This window comes from Borostomias antarcticus (assembly GCF_949987555.1).
Source record: "Borostomias antarcticus genome assembly, chromosome: 15".
Lineage (NCBI taxonomy): Eukaryota > Metazoa > Chordata > Actinopteri > Stomiiformes > Stomiidae > Borostomias > Borostomias antarcticus.
In genome coordinates this window covers 12,751,260-12,772,378 of record NC_140248.1, presented here as the reverse complement: position 1 = coordinate 12,772,378, position 21,119 = coordinate 12,751,260, and the positions used below count along the sequence as shown (strand labels likewise).

The window sequence follows — 21,119 nt, the reverse complement described above, 5'->3', positions numbered from 1 at the left end:
GCGGTTTCCCTCCGCTGCGAATCCGTAGCGGGTGTGGAGGACCTCAGGAAGTTAAACCACATTTAGTACGCTACGGGAACGGAGTGGGATTTAAACTAGGCTATAATCAAAAAGGGTCAGGCGTAAAAACCCAAATTAACTGTCTCATTTTTACGGAAGCATTTTTGTAACCATCAAGATGCCTCCCAAGAAACGCAACTCTGCACAGAACAACAAAGAAATGAAGCAGCCTGGTATCAAAAGTGCCTCCCCGGACAAGAAAGAGAATCCAGAATTGTCTGTTGAAAAGTAAGCTGTCCCTCGGCTAGCTAGCGACAGTCCAGGGAAGGTCAGGTTAGCATAAGTTATGCCTTCTAGCTAGCTTGTAAACTGACTCAGGTTTTATTCGACTAATTAGCTAATGACTAACTCCGTCTGGGATACACAACTAGGCTAGCTAAGTTACCCCGCTTGGATACTACTATATTTAGCTTTTTGTCTACGAAGTTGGTGCTACCTAGCTAACCTAGCTGCTAACTGTAAATGGCTAGCAGCAGCTAGCGATCATCATTGTAGATGAAAACCTAGCTATTTACATGATGAAAACAAAGAACAAAACAAAAGCTAAACAGTTGATGAAGTAACGTATGCTAAGCTTGTAACATGTCACACCCAGTATAGTTGCCATGTCCGTTCATCTAACGTTTGCGATATTCAGAGATGGCGGATAGCATCATCTAGCTGACGCTAGCTAACGTCTTCACCGATCTAACCTCTTTCTACTTAGTTGCTAGCTAGTATTGATGTTTGTCAACAAGCAGAAGGGACATGGTTTGGGCAATGTGGGTTCAATGGGGTCTTTCGGATCGTATATCACTAGAGGTAGCTATTTTTAGCATGCACTAGTAAGACATTTCTTAAACGAAAAAAGAAGTTAATAAAAATAGACATGGAAAAATAAATTATTGGGTATGTTTTGTTTTATGTCACAATTTAGCCACAAACTGATGACCACTGCTCACCTAAATCTAACAATAATGTGCCTTATTTTTCTATCATTTAGACACAAAGAGAAAGATGCTGATTTTGTGACTATGTGCAAGAGCCTCCAGGTGACAGACTTGGTTTGTGATCGCGCCTGGACACTGTGGGAGAAGGTTCATAAATCAATGGACAAAGTTCTGGTATGCATTCTCTTAAACTGTCCAGAATATCAGAGGATTGACTGCTAGTGACTAGTAGATGGGTAGAAGATGGAACCTCTGGTACAGAGGATGGGATGGGTTGGCCTGGCCAGGGATGGAATTGGACACCTGGTCAGAAAGGCCACCTCCATCCTGGCCGACCCATTCCACCGCCTGTACCTGGAGTCCCATCTTCTACCCTCTGGGCGGAGGTACAGGGTCCCTAGGCTCAGGAGCTCTAGAGCCCAATGCTCTTTTATACCCAAGGCAATTGCTGCCATTAACCAGTAATTATAGGCCACCTTTAGGAATAGACTTGGGTATACTATCACTTCTTGTCCTTTTTTTACTCATTGACTTGGTTGACATGCTTACTTGTATGCGTATAATGTTATGTGTTTTTGTGGATTTGTAGTGTTCATTATTTTAAGCTGCACCCGAATTCCCCTCTGGGGACAATAAAGATATATTTAAGCGTCTACCTCTGGTGTGAACTGTGTGGAAGACCATTGTAAACATACTAATGGTTGTTTTTGGTATTTTTCCTTTGTCATCACAGGACACTCGGATACGGGTCTGGGGTGCTTGTCTGTATGTGGTTGTGACGGACCTGGACTGTGCCAGTTTTACTCTGACACAGGTGCAGAAGGCTGTGGATCTCAAGTAAGTAGCAGTACCACTAGTCTAGTAACACTAAAGATGGCGTCTTCGATAAAAAAGAAAAGAAAGAATATTCCCAGGCTAATCCAGATGTCTTGTCCTCCTGTGTACAGTGTGAAGCAGTTCATGGGCCTGGTGAAGAAGATGGATGTCAACATGGACACCATAAGCACCAAGGTGAACTCTGCACTTACTCGGCTGGAGAAGAAGTATGACGTGTCACTGGCACTCTACCAGAGGTTTGAGAAGTGAGTGGGCTGATCTTAATAACTGGCAGAGCAGGTGTCTGGTGGTGGACTAAATTCTAATCCCTTGAACTACATGTTTGGTACATGGCCCGTAATTGTTAGCTTGGCTTTGCCAGTTGTGGTACAGTATATGGCCAATATACCACGGGTTGTGCAGGTCGATGACCGCAGCACAACCGGTGGTATATTGGCCATATATCACACCCTCTCATGAATTATTGCTTCAGTATTCAACACAACAGTGCACTGGTTTGATTACTCATGTGAGGACTTCTAGTGCTTTACCTTTAGGTGGCAGTGTAGTTTCACTGGACTAGTTTTGCTGATGTTGCTAATGCAGGTACAGTATGTGTTGACTCTTGCGAGTGTTAACCCCCAAGACATTCTAGTTTTGTTTTAGTCTAATGGTGTAATACTGACCACCAGTATAATACTGATGCTGACTAATGGTGTGTATAACAATGTAGGGAAAAACACGATACAGTGGTGTTCCTAACGTTTATAATCACTTGTGGAGGTGTTCTAAGATAAGAAGAGATGAGATAAGACTTTATTAATCCTGGGGGGGGGGATTCAGGTGCAACAGCAGTAGAGTGACAGAACAGAAGGGGTACTGAATCTAGAATTCGTTTTTCCAACAACACACTCTGAATGGATTTGAATTGTTGAGCAATGTTTTTTTCTGAGTTTGAAAATCATCGCTGCTTTTCTTTCAGGACATGCAGCAAAATATACACCACAGATGAAAGCGAGTAAGTGAAAGAATGACACCTGAAAACTGCCACAGCTCCACACTCTACTATCTTATCAACACCATCTGTGTTCTAACAGTCAAATAATTTCATCACAATTTAAAGAGTCAGTGTTGATTTTACTGACTTCTTGATATGGTGTGATATATGGTATAACTTCCATAATGCCCCGTGTCTTCAAGGGGGAGAGAGATCTTGCGAAGCTGTTGGACAATGTTCCTGTTGGCAAAAGGTGGGTCAGCAGTTGTTGTTGATGAGTAACGCTGGAAAGACGAGGCTCGGATGATAGTGCCGATATAGTTCTGACGTAGTTTCCCTGTTGACCTGTTATGCTTTCCATCTCCATGCCTAGTCAAAAGAAACACCCCTCTGTACTCTCTGCAGTGCTAGGTTTCTTCTGTGACGTTGGTGGACCCAGCGGTTTTGTGATCCTCCTGCTCACGGCCCTTGTGTGTGTGTTCTGTATGCAGGAAGGGCCCTGCAGATGGAGGATGACCTGGTCATATCCTTCCAGCTGCTGCTGTGTGTGCTGGAGTTCTTCATCAAGCGCTGCCCACACGGCCTGCTGCAGCCACTCTACAGTAAGTCCTGGTCTCCTCCTCAGGCCTTGGTTCTACTCCCAAACTGTCCCGTACATGCGTAGGGGGAGCATGGTATGCGTGGTCACAAAAAATGGGAGGCATGCGGATGTCCACACTGAGCCTACACCCGCTGATGCCGAAATTTACGCCACGTGGACCCTCGCAGACGCAGAAAGTATAACCAGGGCTGTAGCCTAGGCGCTGAGCAGACATGGTGCTGTAGCCTAGGCTCTGAGCAGACATGGTGCTGTAGCCTAGGCTCTGAGCAGACATGGTGCTGTAGCCTAGGCTCTGAGCAGACATGGTGCTGTAGCCTAGGCTCTGAGCAGACATGGTGCTCGGACTTCTAGAGAGCAACAATGAATGTTGTGAGCAGCTCAGGAGTTACATATTTTCATAGTGTCGCTTCTGTCTCAACTACTATCTATCACTACTACTACCTCATACACTATCAAGTTATTACAAAGTGCCTCTTCCCAAGTGGCTTATCAGTGAAGTTCTGCTAAATTTAACCTTTAATTCTTCTTGTGCACAGAATCGGTCATCAACACAGCTCAGATCCCCCCGACGCGAGCATCCCGCCGCAACCAGAATAAAGCCAAGGCCCGCCCCCCCGAGGTGGATATGCAGCTCCTCGAGACCCTCTGCAAGGAGAATGACTGCAGTGTCGAAGAGGTCCATACTTCTCTTGCACTATATAAATAAAGTTTCATTTTTATTATGAATTGCATTTATATAGCACCCTTCATGATACCCAGAGCGCTTTACAGAGTCCAGTATTCATTCAGACACAGTCATACCGGTGGTGGTAAGCTACATCTGTAGCCACAGCTGCCCTGGGGCAGACTGACAGAAGTGTGGCTGCCAATCAGCCCCTCCGACCACCACCAACATTCATTCACATGTATACATTTGATTTGATTTATGTACATGTAAATGTTAGGGGGATCATTTCTGTTCTCTCATGGGTCCTCTGTTTCTCTGGTGGTTCTAGGTGAAGAATGTGTACCAGACCAGTTTCTCTGCCTTCCTGGACTCCATTTGCCTCTCAGGAACCCAGGAACTTCCTCAGGTAGGGAGACGCATACAATCACATTCAGCTGCTTGTATTTTGAGCTTCATTCAAGGCCCATGTCTTCATGACTTCAGCTTTATTCAAGGCCCAAGAGATGAAAGTACCCATCACAGAGCAGAGCACACACTGAGGCTGGTTAGTTCTAATGTCCCCTCTAAACGATTTTCACTGCAAGGGCTTTTTTATATGCTGTTGCCTTTGTACAACAGACAATGAAGCTGGTCTATTTCAGTCATTATTCAGCGTCGTGACAGCTGTTCAGCCAGCCTGTGGTTGATCATTACCGTGTTAGTTTTTCATATTTTGTGACACGAGCAATTAGTTCCTCGTCGGTTGTGGCGTTACAGGAGGGGATATATTACAGCGGCAGGTATGAAGATGACAGAAACTACATGCCAATGTTTGCTTTGAACCAATATCGTTATGGAGGAGGCAGTCAGGCAACGTTAACGGGAGGTTTATAGGAGCCCTGCCACCTCAGTCGCCAGGGAACGGACAATAGGGGCTTATCATCCCATTGATACGCTTAGTTTATTGTTTATTGTGCAACATTTTGAAAGCAGTTGATTTGGCAGAGCAATAATGAATTTTCACAATGGGGGTATTACCAGATAGTTTTTTTTCAATTATTTGAAAACATTTATGAATTTAACTGTCGATGTGCTAGTTGTCCCGACCAAAGCCTGTACTTCACAGTTGATCCTAATTATCTAGGTGATCTTGACGTGTGTCCCTCCCCCCCACAGGCGAATGACCTAAGCAAGCTTTATGAGGAGCTGCATCTCCAGAGCAGAGACTTTGACGGGAGACTGTTCCTGGACGGAGACCAGACGCTGATCAGTCCCAAGATCGAACCGTGAGCAGAACCTCATTTGATGATGCTTTCAACACTTTTGAGACGATCCTACACAAAAACACACGGCTGCTAGTAGTGCTTGCAGAGTTTTGATTACCCCCCCCTCTCTCAGAATGCAGGTGGAGAGAACGCCCTCGAAGAACCGAGCTGAAGAGGATCAGGTCATCATCCCCCCACAGACACCAGTCAGGTGAGCCCCTCCCTGACCCCCCCCCCCCCCTCACGCCCCCACCCCACCACCCCCTGAGCGGTCAGGAACAGCATGCTTCCCCTCCGAACCTCAGTTAACATGGCGGAATGGTTCTGAATGGACTACTCATACCGTCCCCGCTCCCAGCCAATGGGATTATGAGTGTGCATCGACTTCGTTGATCTATACATATCAGCTCACCCGTAAACAACATCATGATGAGGTCTGCTTTGATGTTTCCATGTGACTGTCAGCCCTCAGGCATGAGCTCAGTCTAGTGGGCTTGTGTAACACACAGGAAGAATTTATGCTGAAGCCCAACACATCTGTAAATGACTTATTTACTGGTAGCCCTGGATAAGCAGCTGGAAGTAGGACAATTAAGGGTTCTGTACCCAAGAAAAGTACACATTGCTCTGGTCATCACCCACTGCATGCTCTTAGCCTCACTCTAGTTTATAGTTTTATAAGCACCTTGCACACATGAGCTAGTTTCTGACTTTCTCTTGCTTGATGTCATGGATAGTGTTTTAAGGAGCCTGACAGGTCTATGTTGGACTCTTGGTCTCTGCCAGGATTATTGATTTGTTTCAGTAGAAAAGAGGGAGACTGTTCACACAGCTTGCTTCAATAAGGTCCCTTTTCTCAGTACTGTAAAAAAAAAAAAACATTGATTTTGAGTGTGAAACTACTGAAAAGTATTGTCAATGATTCATGAAAGCGTGTTTGTAATAACACGTCATGGCATCGTATTTATTTAGAGATGCTGTCCTGTGTTTTTCCAGGGCTGCCATGAACTCCATTCATCAGTTGAGGGTTGATCTGACCTCGTCCGGAGACCAGCCCTCCCCAGCCCTGACGGTGTATTTCAAGGTGAGTCTCATTATGGCTGGGTGTTTAATTTTGCCACCCCCATCTCCCCTGTTTTATTGTTGAACCATTTTAATTGTCTCATATTTCTGTTTCCCCCGGGGTCCGTGTCAGAACTGCACAGTGGATCCTACTGAAGACATCCTGCAGCGCGTGGAGAGGCTGGGCCAGCTGTTCAGCCAGAGCTTTGGACAGGCAGTGGGGCTGCGCTGTGTGGGCCTTGGCAAACAGGTACAAACACATAGTCATAAGCACAGGCCTAAACTTCCACGAAGAGAGATTTTGTGTTTACATGTACGCATGGGGGTTGCCAACTTTGACAAACCGGCTGGCTTTTAGATTTAGTGTTAACAATACACACAGGAGCTGTTATGTCAATGGACTGATGAGAGGCAACCCTGATGAACCCTGTTTCATGACATCTCACGACCTGGGACTCAGATCACACCTGATGATGCACTCCTCAGTAACTAACTGATGAATGTTTTGGTTCTCTTTCTCCATCAGAGGTTTACCCTGGGGGTCCGGCTGTATTACAGGGTCATGGAGGCCATGCTTAAATCGGTAAACATCTCCGTTGTTTCACTGTTTGCTCCTTATAATCTTTCCACCTCAGAATTCTCATTATTAACACTTATCTTTCATGAAGGAGGAGAAAAGGCTGTCGGTGCAGAATTTCAGGTACATTTTTGGCTACTTCTGTACCAAGGGGAAATACTTTATTGGACTACACAGGGGTTGGTCCTCGGGGTGTACACATGCAGGTTACGGTTTACATTCAGAGTGCTGCTTCATTCCTTGTTTAATTTCCATTCTAGTAAACTCCTCAACGACTCCACATTCCACACATCACTCCTGGCCTGCGCTTTGGAGGTTGTCATGGCAACATATGGAGGTAAGTTGCTATGAAATGCCAGTTTCAGGCCAGGAGAAACTAAACATTGGCACCATAAGTCTTGATTAAATAGACTTGGAACAGCTTAACACCTATCAAAAAGGTGTAAAAGTATGTAAAAAATAAAAACCTGAGTATCACTCACAATTCAAATCAATTTCACCGACAACTTGATTTGAACTGAGTTTTTCAGTATTACCAAAAGCTCTGTTCACCAGACAAAACAGGATATATAGGTGAACTGTCTGAAGAAACTGATTAAAACATCAATTCAGGCATTAGACTCAAGCTACACAGTCGGGCATTGATCTGCTCTTTTAATTCTAGCCTTTTCATTTTCACCTTTGTAGACCTAAACAGAATTTCATCATCATTACCATACACCATGATTTCATCAGCCCTGATTGTTCTGTGTCCATTGCGGTCTGTCAGGGAGATCCTTTAAGAACGGGGGCTACAGCCACAGCAGCGGCGGGGTCCCCGCGGAGACCGACCTGTGCTTCCCCTGGATCCTTGATGTCTTCCAGCTGGCCGCCTTCGACTTCTACAAAGTGATCGAGAGCTTCATCAAGGCCGAGCCCACCCTGAACAAAGACATCGTCAAGCACCTGGAGCGCTGCGAGCACCTCATCATGGAGACCCTGGCCTGGAGGGGGGTGAGTCGCTCAACGTCACAGACACGGCCCCGTCACTGCGCCACCACACACCAGCCAGGCTAGATACGAGGCGACTCTTATCTCCTGTCCTGAGAGGGGCTTGTTAGCCCCGGAGGCATAGCTATATGATTAGGCTAGCGTTATCTATGTTTATCTAGCTAATGATGCTAGGATGCAGCGTTTGCGGTTAGGATTCCATCACCACAATGACCATTCTCTCCCTGATACTGAGGGGAGGGGGGGGTCACAAGGCTGGTTGGGGGGGTGTCCGCTCTCTCTGAGACTACGGGGGGGGGTGGGGGGGGTCACACACTGCCACTGCCGCTGTGCGCCGCCTCCCTGTGCACCAGGCTGCTGGAGAAGTAGTAGACGAGGGGGTTCAGGCAGCAGTTGGCGCTGGCCAGGGACAGCACGACGGGGTGCAGGGCCTGCGTCACCCTGGCCAGGCCGCAGCTGGGCACGGCGCCCACGTGGGTGAGCGTGTAGCCCAGCAGGTTGAGGTGGTAGGGCGCGAAGCAGAGCAGGAAGACGCCCAGCACCCAGTAGATGACGGTGAGGGTGCGCCGGTGGCGGCGGCGGCGCGGCGGCTGGCGGAGCACACGCAGCACGCTGCAGTAGCTGAACAGCAGCAGCAGGGCGGGCAGCAGGAAGGCGGCCTGCACCAGGCCCAGTGCCGTCAGGACGAAGGACGCCTGGAGCCGCTGTGAGCCGAATGCCGCCGGGTCCAGCAGGCAGGGCCGGCGGCGGCGGGCGGCGGCCGAGCGCAGCAGCAGTGGCAGGGCCACGCTCAGGCCCAGCACCGCACACCAGATGGCGGCGCTCGCCAGGCGCGCCGCGCGCACCCGGCGGGGTGCCGACGGCGCCAGCGGGCGCACCACGGCGAGGTAGCGGTCCACGGCGATGCACACCAGGAAGAAGATGCCGCCGTACAGGCTTATGTACTTGAGGGTGAAGGTCAGCTGGCAGAAGACGCTGCCGGGGGTCCAGGGGCCCGGCGCCGGCACGGTGGGGAGGCGGGGAGCCCGGTGGTGGTAGTAGTAGATCCGGAGGGGCAGCGAGAGCACGAAGAAGAGGTCGGCGGCGGACAGGTTGGCCATGTAGACGGCCGTGCTGGTGAGCGGCGCGCGCGGGGACAGCCAGAGCCTGCGCAGGGCCAGGCCGTTGGTGGCCAGCCCCAGCAGGAAGATGAGGCTATAGGACACCTGGTAGAAGGCGAAGCGGTAGCTGGTGTCTATGGTGCAGTTGGCCAGAGGGGAGGAGGGGAGGGGCTCGGCGAACGGCACGTTCGTGTGGTTCCTGGGCTCCATGACCCCGGCGCTGGTCTGGCTGGGAGTCAGTCCACCTTTGAATTGCGCCGCCTCCATCCGGTCTGAGGAGGCAGGAAGTGGGTTGAAGTGAGGCTAAATTAACTCTTGTATATTTTCCCTGCTTTATTGAGGTTAAATATTTGCACAGCGGTGACCTGAAGACGGGGCTGCTGGGATATCCAACGGTGCTATCTTCTCATGACGCACGCACGCATAGACACACTGGGCATCATTGCACATTTCCATCTCAGTGACCTCCTTATGTAATGAGTCATGTAATTAAGTGCTGAATTGGTGAAATGGTTTGTATTTTGATTTGATTGATCTGAAAGTTGAATTACTGTAAAGTCTCTAGTTGTCCAATGACATACAATGCAATTGGAAGATCAAGTATGACACTTCCATGGTAAGTAGACTATTGGTACTTATACTTATGGGTTTTTCCTTCTGTTGAGCAATATAGTCAGTGATATTTTTTTAATTGATGGCCAAATTCCTGAAGGATTTTCTTTTCATTTCAAAGAGCATTCTGCAGGCAGAAATGTTATTGTTGAAGTGTCCAGACTTGATTTAGTATAAACCTGTTCAGCGAGCCAACTACAGTATGTGTCTCTTCTAAATCAAATCAACATACTTTACACACAAATACTACATATTCTAACATTGGTCCGACTGAAAGAGAGACAAACTCACTCTCTTAGGGATTTAATTAAATTAACTCAGTACATGTCTTTCATATTCACACTATTTCAATACCCTTTGCATGCTTTGATGATATATCCTTTTCTCATGCAAAAAATGAAATGTACTGAGTATAATGCCAGAATTCATAGCTTCCTCACTACAACCAAACTATAGCAATTGTAAGTAGCATTTTTGTTAGAGAGAAAATAAATTGCATGTGCATCAGTTCACTCACCACTATTGTGATTTCATGAACAGGATGGTCAAATCTTTACAAAGCCGTGGCTAGTGGAGCATCACTGATGTCGTCTGCAGGTGTCCGCTTCAACTCTCCTTTGATCGAGTGCCTGATATCATAGTAGTGGTGACAGAGCTACGGTGAACACGTCCTTGTCTGCCAACATGCACATGCTTTGGTCTCATTCACATGGCACACGCACGCGCGCGCACACACACTCTCACACACACACACAATTACCTTTTCACCTTGAATCAATAGACTCTCTCACCGTCAGTGTTCCAACTCCCTGACAACCCTTCAATGCATCTGGAAGACAGGCTCAGTGTGTTCACACACACACCAGGGTCATATCCTGTTAAGTGCTCACACCAGGCCGTCTTCCGCTGGACCTCTTTGTCTTTGTTTTGGTGTTTGGATTTATGGAACAGATAGATGTACTGTGGGCTGTAGCGTGTTATTGAGGGAACATGCACAGCTGGTGCTTTGAATATATTGAAACTATGCCTGTGCAGTTTGCTGAAAGTTTCTGAAAAAGGAGCCTTTTCTGATCCCCCTTACCAGTATAATCGGCCTTAAACACATTGGTGTGACGTGACATGTGGAAAAAGTACTTTGTGCCACCCTGCTCCATGTATTTTGATTTTCTGGTAACTGTAGTTTGCATATTTTCTCCTCAGAGGCCTGTGCTTACTCGTCTGTTTGGATTTCACAATCTTTCCCATCTAACCAGAGCCATTACTCAGTTCTGTGAGAGAAGATCCTGGGGGCTACATTTTATGCAGGAACATGGAGACAGCTCTAAGAGTACAGAACATGGACATTCTCACACACTCGTTCTCACATGCTGAGTTCAAGGCAAGCATAATAAGATCCATCTTTTAATGGAGGCCACCTGAGTTAGACTTATTGACACCCTGGTGATAGGCTCCTGATCGGCCTTCACAGGGAAGCCCTTGGGTTTATTACAGAGGAACTGCAAAGTATCTCACATTTCCCAGATGGTAGAGACTATGTTAGAGGATAGTAGACAGTTAGGCATCGGAGCCCAAAACTGCATTGTTATTCTGGTTACTCCCGTCAGTGGGACTGGCTTTCAACAAGGCTTAGAATGTGTTGATAGAGGCTCTAGCCTTTTAATTGCCTTTTCTGCTTCAACAAATTGGTAGGCTACTGTGCCTGCTGTTTATAAAGCAGCAATGTTTAAATAAGCTTAATCCCACTGATGCTGTTCTGTTTACGGCGCGTAAATCCACAACTTGACAAACGGTTAATCAACTGTATCAACAGTGGGGGAACCCTGTCCTTATCTCAGTCACAAATCAATCAGTGTAGATTCCCATTAGTAAAGCAAACCTTCCTTGTGAAATGCCCAGGCAGGCCTGTAGTTTGTGTGTGCCTGCTTGTCAGTGGCAGTAAGATACTCATACAAGCAGCAGTACTGTGTGAGTTGAATGTGTTACTACAGCAAGTTATGGCATAAAGGTGAAGAACAATAACCACCTTGGTTGAAACAGTATCTCCCTCGGAAAGCACTGATAACATGTATTTTCTGTATTTTGTATTCAAGTCACTATCAGTATCGGAAACAAGGGTGCTGTAAAAGTGCTTACAACATCGTCTTTAATAAGAGTACATTTACAGCCACACAAAATACTGGTTCACCTCTGCCTGAGCAGAAGTGTTTAAAGTTCACCTAGTTTGGACTTGGGAGTTATCGCTGTCTGGTAGGCACCAAGAATTTACACTTTTTTTTTTCTTCCTTTATCTTTTTTTTTTTAAAGCACCATTTTCCATCTCTCACACTTGCAGTATTGCCACTGAACTCTATCAAGCACATATCTTCTGTGGATGCAGTGAGAAATGGATGAATGATTGGGGTGTAAAGCTCAGCGATACTGAACTATTATTGATACACACACCGAGGTGTGGTCACTGTGTTCTTGTGACAGACTACCCCACCCGAATCTCTCATCTCCGATGGATCTTCAATGTTGCACCACCAACAGTGTCACGTCATTGAAATATTGATGCGAGAATGGTTCCTCACTGAGGACTGGTCATGTTTTTGACGTCATCACACTGTAGACTCGTTGTGAAACACTTTGGCTCTCAGAGTCCTCAGCATGGTGCTCTGTGTGCTGTCTGTCTGTAGTCCCTCGCATAGCTTGTTCTCCTGGCGAACGCCCATAGACTTCCTCCTGATGGAGTTCTGGATGGTCTCGGAGGTGAAGTAGTAGATGATGGGGTCGAAGCAGCAGTTGGTGACCGCTATGCAGAGGGCTATAGGGTAGATGGTCCTCACCACGTACTCCAGCTGGCAGCCCTTCAGCAGCTTGGTGCGGACCAGGGCGTAGAAGATCAGGTTGACGTTGTAGGGGATGAAGCAGAAGCAGAAGATGAGCAGGTGCACCACGATCATGCGCAGGATCTTGGTCTTGTTGAGCTGCCCGCCGCGGCTGATGGTCTGCGGTTTCCTCAGGGTCTTCAGGACCATGACAGAGCAGAACACGTTGAGCAGCAGGGGGATGAGGAAGCCCACCGTCTCAATGAACACCACCACCTTGGACAGCTTGGACTGCCACTGCCCTTTGGAGAAGTTCTCGAAGCAGTAGTTGGAGGAAGAGTTGGCGTTCTTCAGAGACGTGGTGTCCAGCAGGAAGCCCGTGGGCAGGCTGCCCGACAGCACCAGCACCCACACGGCGGCGCAGGCCAGCTTGGCGTTCCGCTTGGTGCGCATCGTCTGCGAGCGGAAGGGGTGCACGATGGCCAGGAAGCGGTCCACGCTGATGCAGGTGAGGAAGAGGATGCTGCCGTACATGTTGGTGTAGAACAGCGCCACGGAGAGCTTGCACAGCACGCCGCCAAACGGCCAGTCACGGTTGATGAAGTAGAAGATGCGCAGGGGCAGCGTGAGCACGAACAGCAGGTCGGACACCACCAGGTTCATCATGTAGGTGGTGGTCTCGTTGCGCAGCTTCAGCACGCAGGCGAAGATGTACACGGCGGCCATGTTGAAGAGCAGCCCCACGATGAAGACCAGGCTGAAGACGGAGCTGTACAGGGTGTACTTGAAGTCGTCGCTCTTCATGCAGATGTTGGCCGGGCTAGCGCCCGGCGTGTGGACGCCGCTGGTCGGTAGAGTGTTGTTATACATCTTTAGAGAGACGGGCGTGTTTTGGAGAGATTGGAATGATTGAACGCAGGAAAAAAATTCCATAAAAAAAAAAAAAGTGTACTTAATCCAGATTAGTTCTTAGAATATAAGACAAAAGCAATGTTCTTTATGTCATGATGCTGTTAGGCATTTAGCCGATTCCCAGTTCAGGTTTAGAAGGAAAAATGTCTACGCCTCGACATGTGGGGACATACTTATACTCTTGTTTGGAGTAGTGCAATTTGTTATGAAAACGCTGTAACTCCAATAATACTTGTATTTGTATCCAGACAGTCCTGTTCAGAAGTTCAGTTCCAGTTCAGAAGTTAATCCTTCCAATAGAAAATGTACGGGCAATATCCAAAATGTTCAGTAAATATCCAAGTGAGTTTTATTATCCTCCGGCACCTACCGTCCTCGGCTGTGTGAGCAGGCTTCAGGTCTCGAGGGTTCCGTGTCTGCCTCCAGAGTGCTATTTCAGGCCAGAGAGAGAGAAGGTGGAGTCATGTGCCTCTCCTCAGTTCTGTGAGCGTCTGGTCTGAGAGGAGAGGCTCTCTGCTGTTCTTCTGGGTCCTGCCCTCATGCCTCAGCGCTCTCCTTCCTGTCTGTTCCTGCTGGAGCCCCCGGGGGCACGGCCGTCCAACCGCACTGCTGCTTACTGGGGCTCCACTTTGGTGACTAGTCAGGCACACTCCAAAAAGGCTGTTTGGAGTCTTCACAGGGTCCCTCCGAAACTGATCACTGATAGTCAACTCACTGCTCACACGCTGGGAGGAGCAACTACCACACACAGCCCTCCCATGTATTGCTTTGTGTAATCACCTGCAGTCTTACAGCAGGGCTTGGCAGCTGAGGGGTGGGGCTGATAGCTGGGATTGTTTGGAAAGTTTGAAATGTTTAACCCTGAGATACTATGACGTAAAGTTTGGAAAGAGCTTGAGCTCTCATACATTGCCATGGCTGTCCCATTATCTATGAAAGCTATTCACTGCTCTGTTGCCACTTATTATTTAGCTTTTGAAATGTCAAGTCGTGCATGATTATTTTTCTGTTTTTATTTAGTTTAATTTAGTCTCAAAATACTGTTTTTGTTTACTTCATTCCACCCCAGCTATGCCTGTGAATGATTCAATCTGATGATTTACATGTTCTAGTTGATGTAGTGGATTCAATAGAATCAGAATCAGAAATGTTTATTGCCATGTAGTTAACATCATACTAGGAATTTGTTTCCGTCAGTGCAAAGACGGGACAATGCAAATGAGCAGTACAAATATCAGCGTCTGAGTGACAGGAAGTGGTGTGCTCCAGTCATGTCAAGCCTGAACCTGTAGTTTGAGTCTGAGTCAGTGAGAACCTCGCCCTTTACCTCGCCACATCTCGCCTCAGAGTTTGATCTGTTGCTGACGTATGCTAGGAATGCACGTGAATTTCCAACTAGTATACTGCTGTCTTTGATCTTGAGTGAAGACCCCCTCGTCAAATGGACACAGGCAGTGTTCCTGTTTTGGCTATAGCACACATAGCGACAGGAACCAAGGTTATGTTTTTTTATTTGTGCACGCTCTTCTGGAGATATGATTTCAATGCCATAGGGCAGAGGGAGTGTCCACAATCCAAAGTTCAATAGTAACACAGTCATAGCAACTGTAGTCACTGATCTGTGTTTTTAATTGAGCCATGTATGATACTGTATGTTGCTGGTATGAAGGCTATTTGAAAAGGGAAAAATATGAATAGGTGTTTAGTTCTCCTGTTTGTGCCTTTGGGCATTGGAATATAATTTTTCAAATGTATCAATGTTGAATTCATTAATTCTTGTCAGCCCATTGACGGCACAATAACAGTGTTGACACTGTGGTCCAGGGTAGTCTAGATTTGGTGTGGAGTGACAGGCTTTATGGCACTGTGAAACCAAATAGCAGAATGTTCCAGACTACTGTAAAACCATATAATAGAATGTTCCAGACTATCAAATCAGACACATTCCTTCCCTTATTGTAGTCGTAGTCCTTACACACCACAGCATTCTTGAGATGGAGCAAATAGCTGAACTCTCCAGAGTTGGTCTGTGTTTTCCTCCCAGCGAGGAGTGTAGAGGACACAGCTGGACCTAAGAATAACACAGGAGAGCTCATATCATTTCCAGGCCTCATGGAAGTAAACTAAATAGCCCACAGCTCACTGTGGAAATACACGGTCTGGGGATGTCATACAACAGACACATTTCCACTTGGAAAGAATTCCACCGCTCACTCGTTATGAGATGTTTGAATGTAATGCGTGTTGCTCTGTGTGTCTCTCTGCCCCCCCCCCAGGACTCCCCTCTGTTTGAGTTGCTGAGACAGAACCACGAAGAGGGGCCTGTGGAGCAGGTGGAGCCCCCCGCCACCCTCAATCAGCCCCTTCAACACAACCACACAGCAGCAGACCTGTGAGTCCCCTCCCCCCCTCTCTCTCCCTCGCTCGCTCTCTCTCTCCCTCAATCAGCCCCTTCAACACAACCACACAGCAGCAGACCTGTGAGCCCCCCCCCCTCTCTCTCTCTCTGGTTGTGTGATGTTTTAAAGGTCAAAGGTCTCTCTCTCTCTCTCTCTCTCTCTCTCACCCTCAATCAGCCCCTTCAACACAACCACACAGCAGCAGTGCTGTGAGTCCTCCCTCCCTCTCACCTACCTACCCACCTAGTATCACCGTAGTATCCGGCATGGAGGGGAGTCTGTGACTCTACAGGCTGTAGCCCAAATGCCAGGCAGAGTAGGGTGAATTACTGCAATCTGGGCTACTAGTTTGAAGTGTGAATTCAATTCGATTCAAACCTTTATTTAGCCTGGGGAAGCCCATTGAGACCAGGGTCTCATTCACATTGGTGCCCTGGTTACAACAATCGGTAAACAGTACAACAAACAAGCAATACCATCATAAAAAAGCAAACAAATACACTCATAAAAACAATACAACAACAATATACAACAATGCATAGAGATAAAACCATTATAACTTAACTAAAACAAACACAAGCATCTGATTCTGGGAACACAGTATCTAAAAGCAGTTTTCCGTAGCTCAGTTTTGACTCGAGGGACCTTGTCCAACCAGTCAGACCCTGCCTGGTAATGGCCAGAGTGCCATGTGATGAATGATGTCAGGTAACTACTGTCGGTAGTAACTAGGAGTTCAAGTTTCCCCAGGTGATATACACACCCGGCTCCCCCCAGGTGATATACACACCCGGCTCCCCCCAGTGAAGGTGATTGTCTGGTCTGTAATACTGTGTCCAGTTTCATATCACACCATGATGTTGGAATAAAGTGTTGCACTGAAAAGTTATAAATCCTCTTACAAGGGGATTGTAAGAGGATTTCTTACTGATGAGGTGCTGCAAAAGGAGCTTGGCAGAGACAACATTCTAGGAAAGACTTAATTATAGGTTGAGTATTACAAGGGTTAAAAGTCGATCCGACCACATGATTCTTTGTGTTTTTGCGGAAGCAAACTACTCATGGGAGCAACTCAGGAGGACTGCATCCATGACAGAGGATGGTAACAGCATTGAAACATTGCTTTCAGAGTGGATTTATGTCCACTGGAAATTTTATTTCATTAAAGGCATTTGCATTGCGAATAGTACAATTGTTTTTGCTCATTGTTGGTGATCAGATCTAACCTTGTGAGACCATCCTGATCAACTGACTGTTATACTCTCTCTCTCTCTCTCTCTCTCTCTCTCTCCTTCTCTCCTGCAGTTACCTCTCCCCCGTGCGCCCCAGCAGGCCCCCTGCTCTGTTGCCTGAATCTCCAGCCCCCCCCAGCTCCTCCCAGCCCCCGGGCCCCCAGCAGAACCCCAGACCGACCAAGTCCAACTCCTTCAGTCTCTTCTACAAAAAACGTATGTCCGCTGTAGATGAAGCTGGTGGTTAGCGCAGTGTGGTTTTATATCCGTGTGTGTGTGTGTGTGTGACTGACTCGTCTGCCTGCTGCAGTCTACCGTCTGGCCTACATGAGGCTGATGTTGCTGTTCTCCCACCTGCTGACCTCTCACGCTGACCTGGAGCCCATCATGTGGACGCTGTTCCAGCACACCCTGCAGTACGAGTACGAATTGATGAGAGACCGCCACTTGGACCAGGTATGCAACACACACACACACACAAACACACACACACACACACACACACACAACACATGAAGTAGGTGGAACCAACAGCTGGGCCGCACATTTTGATTCCTCTTGCTTTTTTCTGTTGTTTTCTACAGTTGATGATGTCTGCCATGTATGCCATATGTAAGGTGAAGAATGTGGACTTGCGGTTTAAGACTATTGTGACTGCGTACAAGAACATGCCCAACACCAACCAGGAGGTGAGCACCCGCACAGGGACACTAGCTGGTGGCTACTCCTGACGTCACACTCTGAGAAGGAACTGGATTGTTATGGATGAAGTGGGAAAGCTTGGAAGACCAACTTTGAAGAAGCCAAGACACATGAGCATTAAACATGCTTATCACCACTTTTACTCTGTACCCATTCTCTCTCTCCCTTCCTCCCTCCCTCTCTCCCCGTCTTTCTTTCAGACATTTAAACATGTGCTGATCCATGAGGGCCAGTATGACTCCATCATTGTCTTCTACAACCTGGTGTTCATGCAGAAACTGAAGACCAACATCCTGCAGTATGCCTCTCCCAGGGTGAGACAGTGTCCCCTAGAGGCACCACAACATCATCACGCACACATGCACGGCTAACACAGCGTCACACCTCTCTCTCTCCCCCAGCCCCCTTGAGGCTAACACACCGTCACACCTCTCTCTCTCCCCCAGCCCCCTTGAGGCTAACACACCGTCACACCTCTCTCTCTCCCCCAGCCCCCTTGAGGCTAACACACCGTCACACCTCTCTCTCTCCCCCAGCCCCCTTGAGGCTAACACACCGTCACACCTCTCTCTCTCCCCCAGCCCCCTTGAGGCTAACACACCGTCACACCTCTCTCTCCCCCAGCCCCCTTGAGGCTAACACAGCGTCACACCTCTCTCTCTCCCCCAGCCCCCTTGAGGCTAACGCAGCGTCACACCTCTCTCTCTCCCCCAGCCCCCTTGATGTTAACACAGCGTCACACCTCTCTCTCCCCCAGCCCCCTTGAGGCTAACACACCGTCACACCTCTCTCTCTCCCCCAGCCCACTTGAGGCTAACACACCGTCACACCTCTCTCTCTCCCCCAGCCCCCTACGCTCTCCCCTATCCCCCAGATCCCCCGCAGCCCCTACAAGTTCCCCAACTCTCCCCTTCGCGTGCCTGGGAGCAACAACGTCTACATCTCGCCCATGAAGAACCCTCGCATGTCCCCCGGGGTCATGACCCCTCGCTCCAGGTCAGTGTCCCACCCCCCAGGACAGTCTGACACACATCTGTTTGAGACACACAGATCCCACTGCAACCAAGGACAGCTCATTCTCATGATTGTGTCAAATGTAAATGTGACCTATGGGAAATGACCAAATGTCATGCTGTCGCTTGCAATGTAATCAAGTAGAAAATGATGTCTATTCACCAAGATGATAGTGTGTAAACTCTGACTCACTCCCTCCCTCCCCCCCTCTCTGTTTTGGTTTACACAGAATGCTGGTGTCCATTGGGGAATCCTTTGGGGTAGGTTGACCCCTCCATTTATTTATAGTTGTAAAAGAAAGGATTGTTTCCCGTGTTCGCTCCCTCTCTTAAGCTGTTCATTGTCATGTCCGCTGTGTAGACCTCCAACAAGTTCCAGAAGATCAATCAGATGGTCAACAGCAGTGATTGGTCACATAAGAGAACTCTGGATCTGGGCTCGGCTGACAAGCCCCAGAAGAAGCTCCGCTTCGATGACGGGCAGGACGAGTCTGACGGGAGGTAGGGCACTGCGCTCGCTGCTCCCGTTTCCATCTGGAATAAAGCTGCTGCAAGGAGAGAGACTGTCCATAGAGAGAATTGTCTAATGCCAGGCTCAGGCTACAGGCTACCGATTTCGAAATTGGGTTGCATCACGCATACAAGGAGAATCTTAACAGATGTTCTTCCCGTGAATTTCAAATATGCACACAAGATTTGAAAATAACTGCTCATCACACACTACAGGATCTTATTGTGCCCGCGGGAGCAACAAACCACTGGTCTCTCCGTCTCGCTTGTAAAGTAGTGACGTAATTATCTTAAATATCAAACGTGTTTGATATTATCGGGGCCGCCGCGGTGGGTCTGCGAGCCAATTGGGAGGTATAAGATTGGATATGTAAACCCCTCACATTACAAGATCATCTGGGCCGAACATCGGTACCAACCAGTGTTCCAAACCAGATTTCTCCTCAGATTGTCGGGAGGGCTGAATTGGGGATAAATCGGCCCAAAAATCCTGTAGTGTGAGCCTGGCATAAGCTAATTAAGTGTGTATTTGGTCAAGCCTGTTTTATAATGCAGGACCCAAAGTTGTGAGCAGCAGGTTTGCTGGGCTCTAGCTGATCACTTTGCCCTCCTCTCTTCACAGCAAAACCGGTGGAGATTCGACACTGATACAGAAACTGGCCGAGATGAGTAAGTCAGATGTGGTCACTGTTTCTTTTTGTTGAGCTACTTGCTAGTCTCTTATCGCTATGAATCATTCCTATCTTAGTTATCTCTTTTAACAGTCTTAACAGTTAATGTGGTATCGTGGCGTTGATGTTGTTGTGTCTTTGTTCACATCCAGGTTCCACTCGGACCCGTATGCAGGAGCAGAAGATGAAGGAGGACGCTGAGAAGGAAAAACCCTGAATTCTACTAAAGGACTGACTTGTCCAACACTGTGCCTCAGTGAATACATGTCCGAGCCACCCACCCCCCCCCCACACACACACACACAGAGAAAATGACTTTTTGTACATTTGGGTTTTGACTTTAGTTATAGATGTACCTGTTTTTATATATGAGCTCTCTCTTTGAGGAGTGATTTGTGAATACAGAGAATTTATTCTCTTTATTATTTAGTGTGGATGCTTTAACAGAATTATTTTTGTTTTTATCTACCTGGAGATTGTGAGTAACTTACTACCATATTTTAATAGTGACATTATGTTTTTCATCAGAAAGCATTGTTTTGACTTACATTTTCTGGAATACTCTTTGATTCAGTGTGATAATACAGTACATTCTCTGTACTCTTGTCCAGAAGTATAAGATAGCTTAGACAACTCCATATTGATTTGAATCAGTGTACCTGCCCATGTCAGGACATTCAACATTTGTGACGTTTGTGAATCATGTGAGTCATAAGGTTTGTGAATCATGTGACTTTGCAACCTGTAACTAAGTTAGCCTCTGCAAGAAATCAAGATGTGAAATATCCTCACACTAAATACTTTTTCAAAAGAATAATACATAAACTTGTATTTGCATTTCTTCTCCATCTTGACTCTTAAATTGCAACAGATTGGTATGATTTCTATGCAAGAGAAACGCTCTGCATTTTTCAAAGGGACTAGTGCTTATAGTTTGAATGTTTTGAGAGAATTAAAATTGTTAGTTATGTGATTGATTCGGTTGGTACATGGTTGGTAAAGTTTGTAGTATTTATTTTTTTAGATTAAACGTGCGTTTCACGGCCATGAGGGGGCGCCGCTTCTACATGCATGTGTATTTTTCTGACGGGTTTCATCTGACAGTCCTGATTGGTCTTGAATATGGTACTACTTTTAAAGTTGCCTTTGCACTCTACAACTGCCTATTCGTCGGAGCCAAATTACGTGGTTGTCGGTTCCTATGATGAATAACGTGGT

General features: G+C 47.3%; 3 protein-coding genes across 3 annotated transcripts; 1 reads left to right on the top strand and 2 right to left on the bottom strand.

Annotated features, from left to right (window-relative positions):
* The first annotated feature begins 63 nt into the window (after nt 1–63).
* rb1 (retinoblastoma 1) lies at nt 64–20,742 on the top strand. The gene is made up of 27 exons (XM_084450102.1): nt 64–288; nt 1,043–1,163; nt 1,723–1,826; nt 1,937–2,071; nt 2,788–2,823; nt 3,006–3,055; nt 3,294–3,404; nt 3,940–4,079; nt 4,399–4,476; nt 5,226–5,335; nt 5,448–5,525; nt 6,311–6,398; nt 6,510–6,626; nt 6,903–6,959; nt 7,045–7,076; nt 7,214–7,290; nt 7,723–7,946; nt 15,651–15,766; nt 17,079–17,221; nt 17,316–17,461; nt 17,590–17,694; nt 17,908–18,021; nt 18,555–18,703; nt 18,951–18,981; nt 19,082–19,221; nt 19,853–19,899; nt 20,054–20,742. The coding sequence occupies exons 1-27, from the start codon at nt 179–181 to the stop codon at nt 20,116–20,118; spliced, it is 2,724 nt and encodes a 907-aa protein (XP_084306228.1). The 5' UTR covers nt 64–178; the 3' UTR covers nt 20,119–20,742.
* On the bottom strand, nt 8,252–9,310 carry LOC311318443 (lysophosphatidic acid receptor 6; the record flags this gene model as incomplete). The annotated part of the gene is made up of 1 exon (XM_084449794.1): nt 8,252–9,310. One exon carries the CDS (start codon nt 9,308–9,310, stop codon nt 8,252–8,254), a length of 1,059 nt encoding a protein of 352 aa, XP_084305920.1.
* LOC311318442 (lysophosphatidic acid receptor 6-like) lies at nt 12,253–13,332 on the bottom strand (the record flags this gene model as incomplete). Its single annotated transcript, XM_084449793.1, has 1 exon — nt 12,253–13,332. The coding sequence occupies one exon, from the start codon at nt 13,330–13,332 to the stop codon at nt 12,253–12,255; it is 1,080 nt and encodes a 359-aa protein (XP_084305919.1).
* Nucleotides 20,743–21,119: the final 377 nt, after the last annotated feature.

Excerpts from the sequence above, each read along its gene's own strand:
- rb1 (XM_084450102.1), top strand. The coding sequence starts at position 179 with ATGCCTCCCAAGAAACGCAACTCTGCACAGAACAACAAAGAAATGAAG. Across the intron at positions 1,827-1,936 it reads CAGAAGGCTGTGGATCTCAA|TGTGAAGCAGTTCATGGGCC; the intron begins GTAAGTAGCAGT and ends TCCTGTGTACAG. Across the intron at positions 17,695-17,907 it reads TGCCCAACACCAACCAGGAG|ACATTTAAACATGTGCTGAT; the intron begins GTGAGCACCCGC and ends TCTTTCTTTCAG.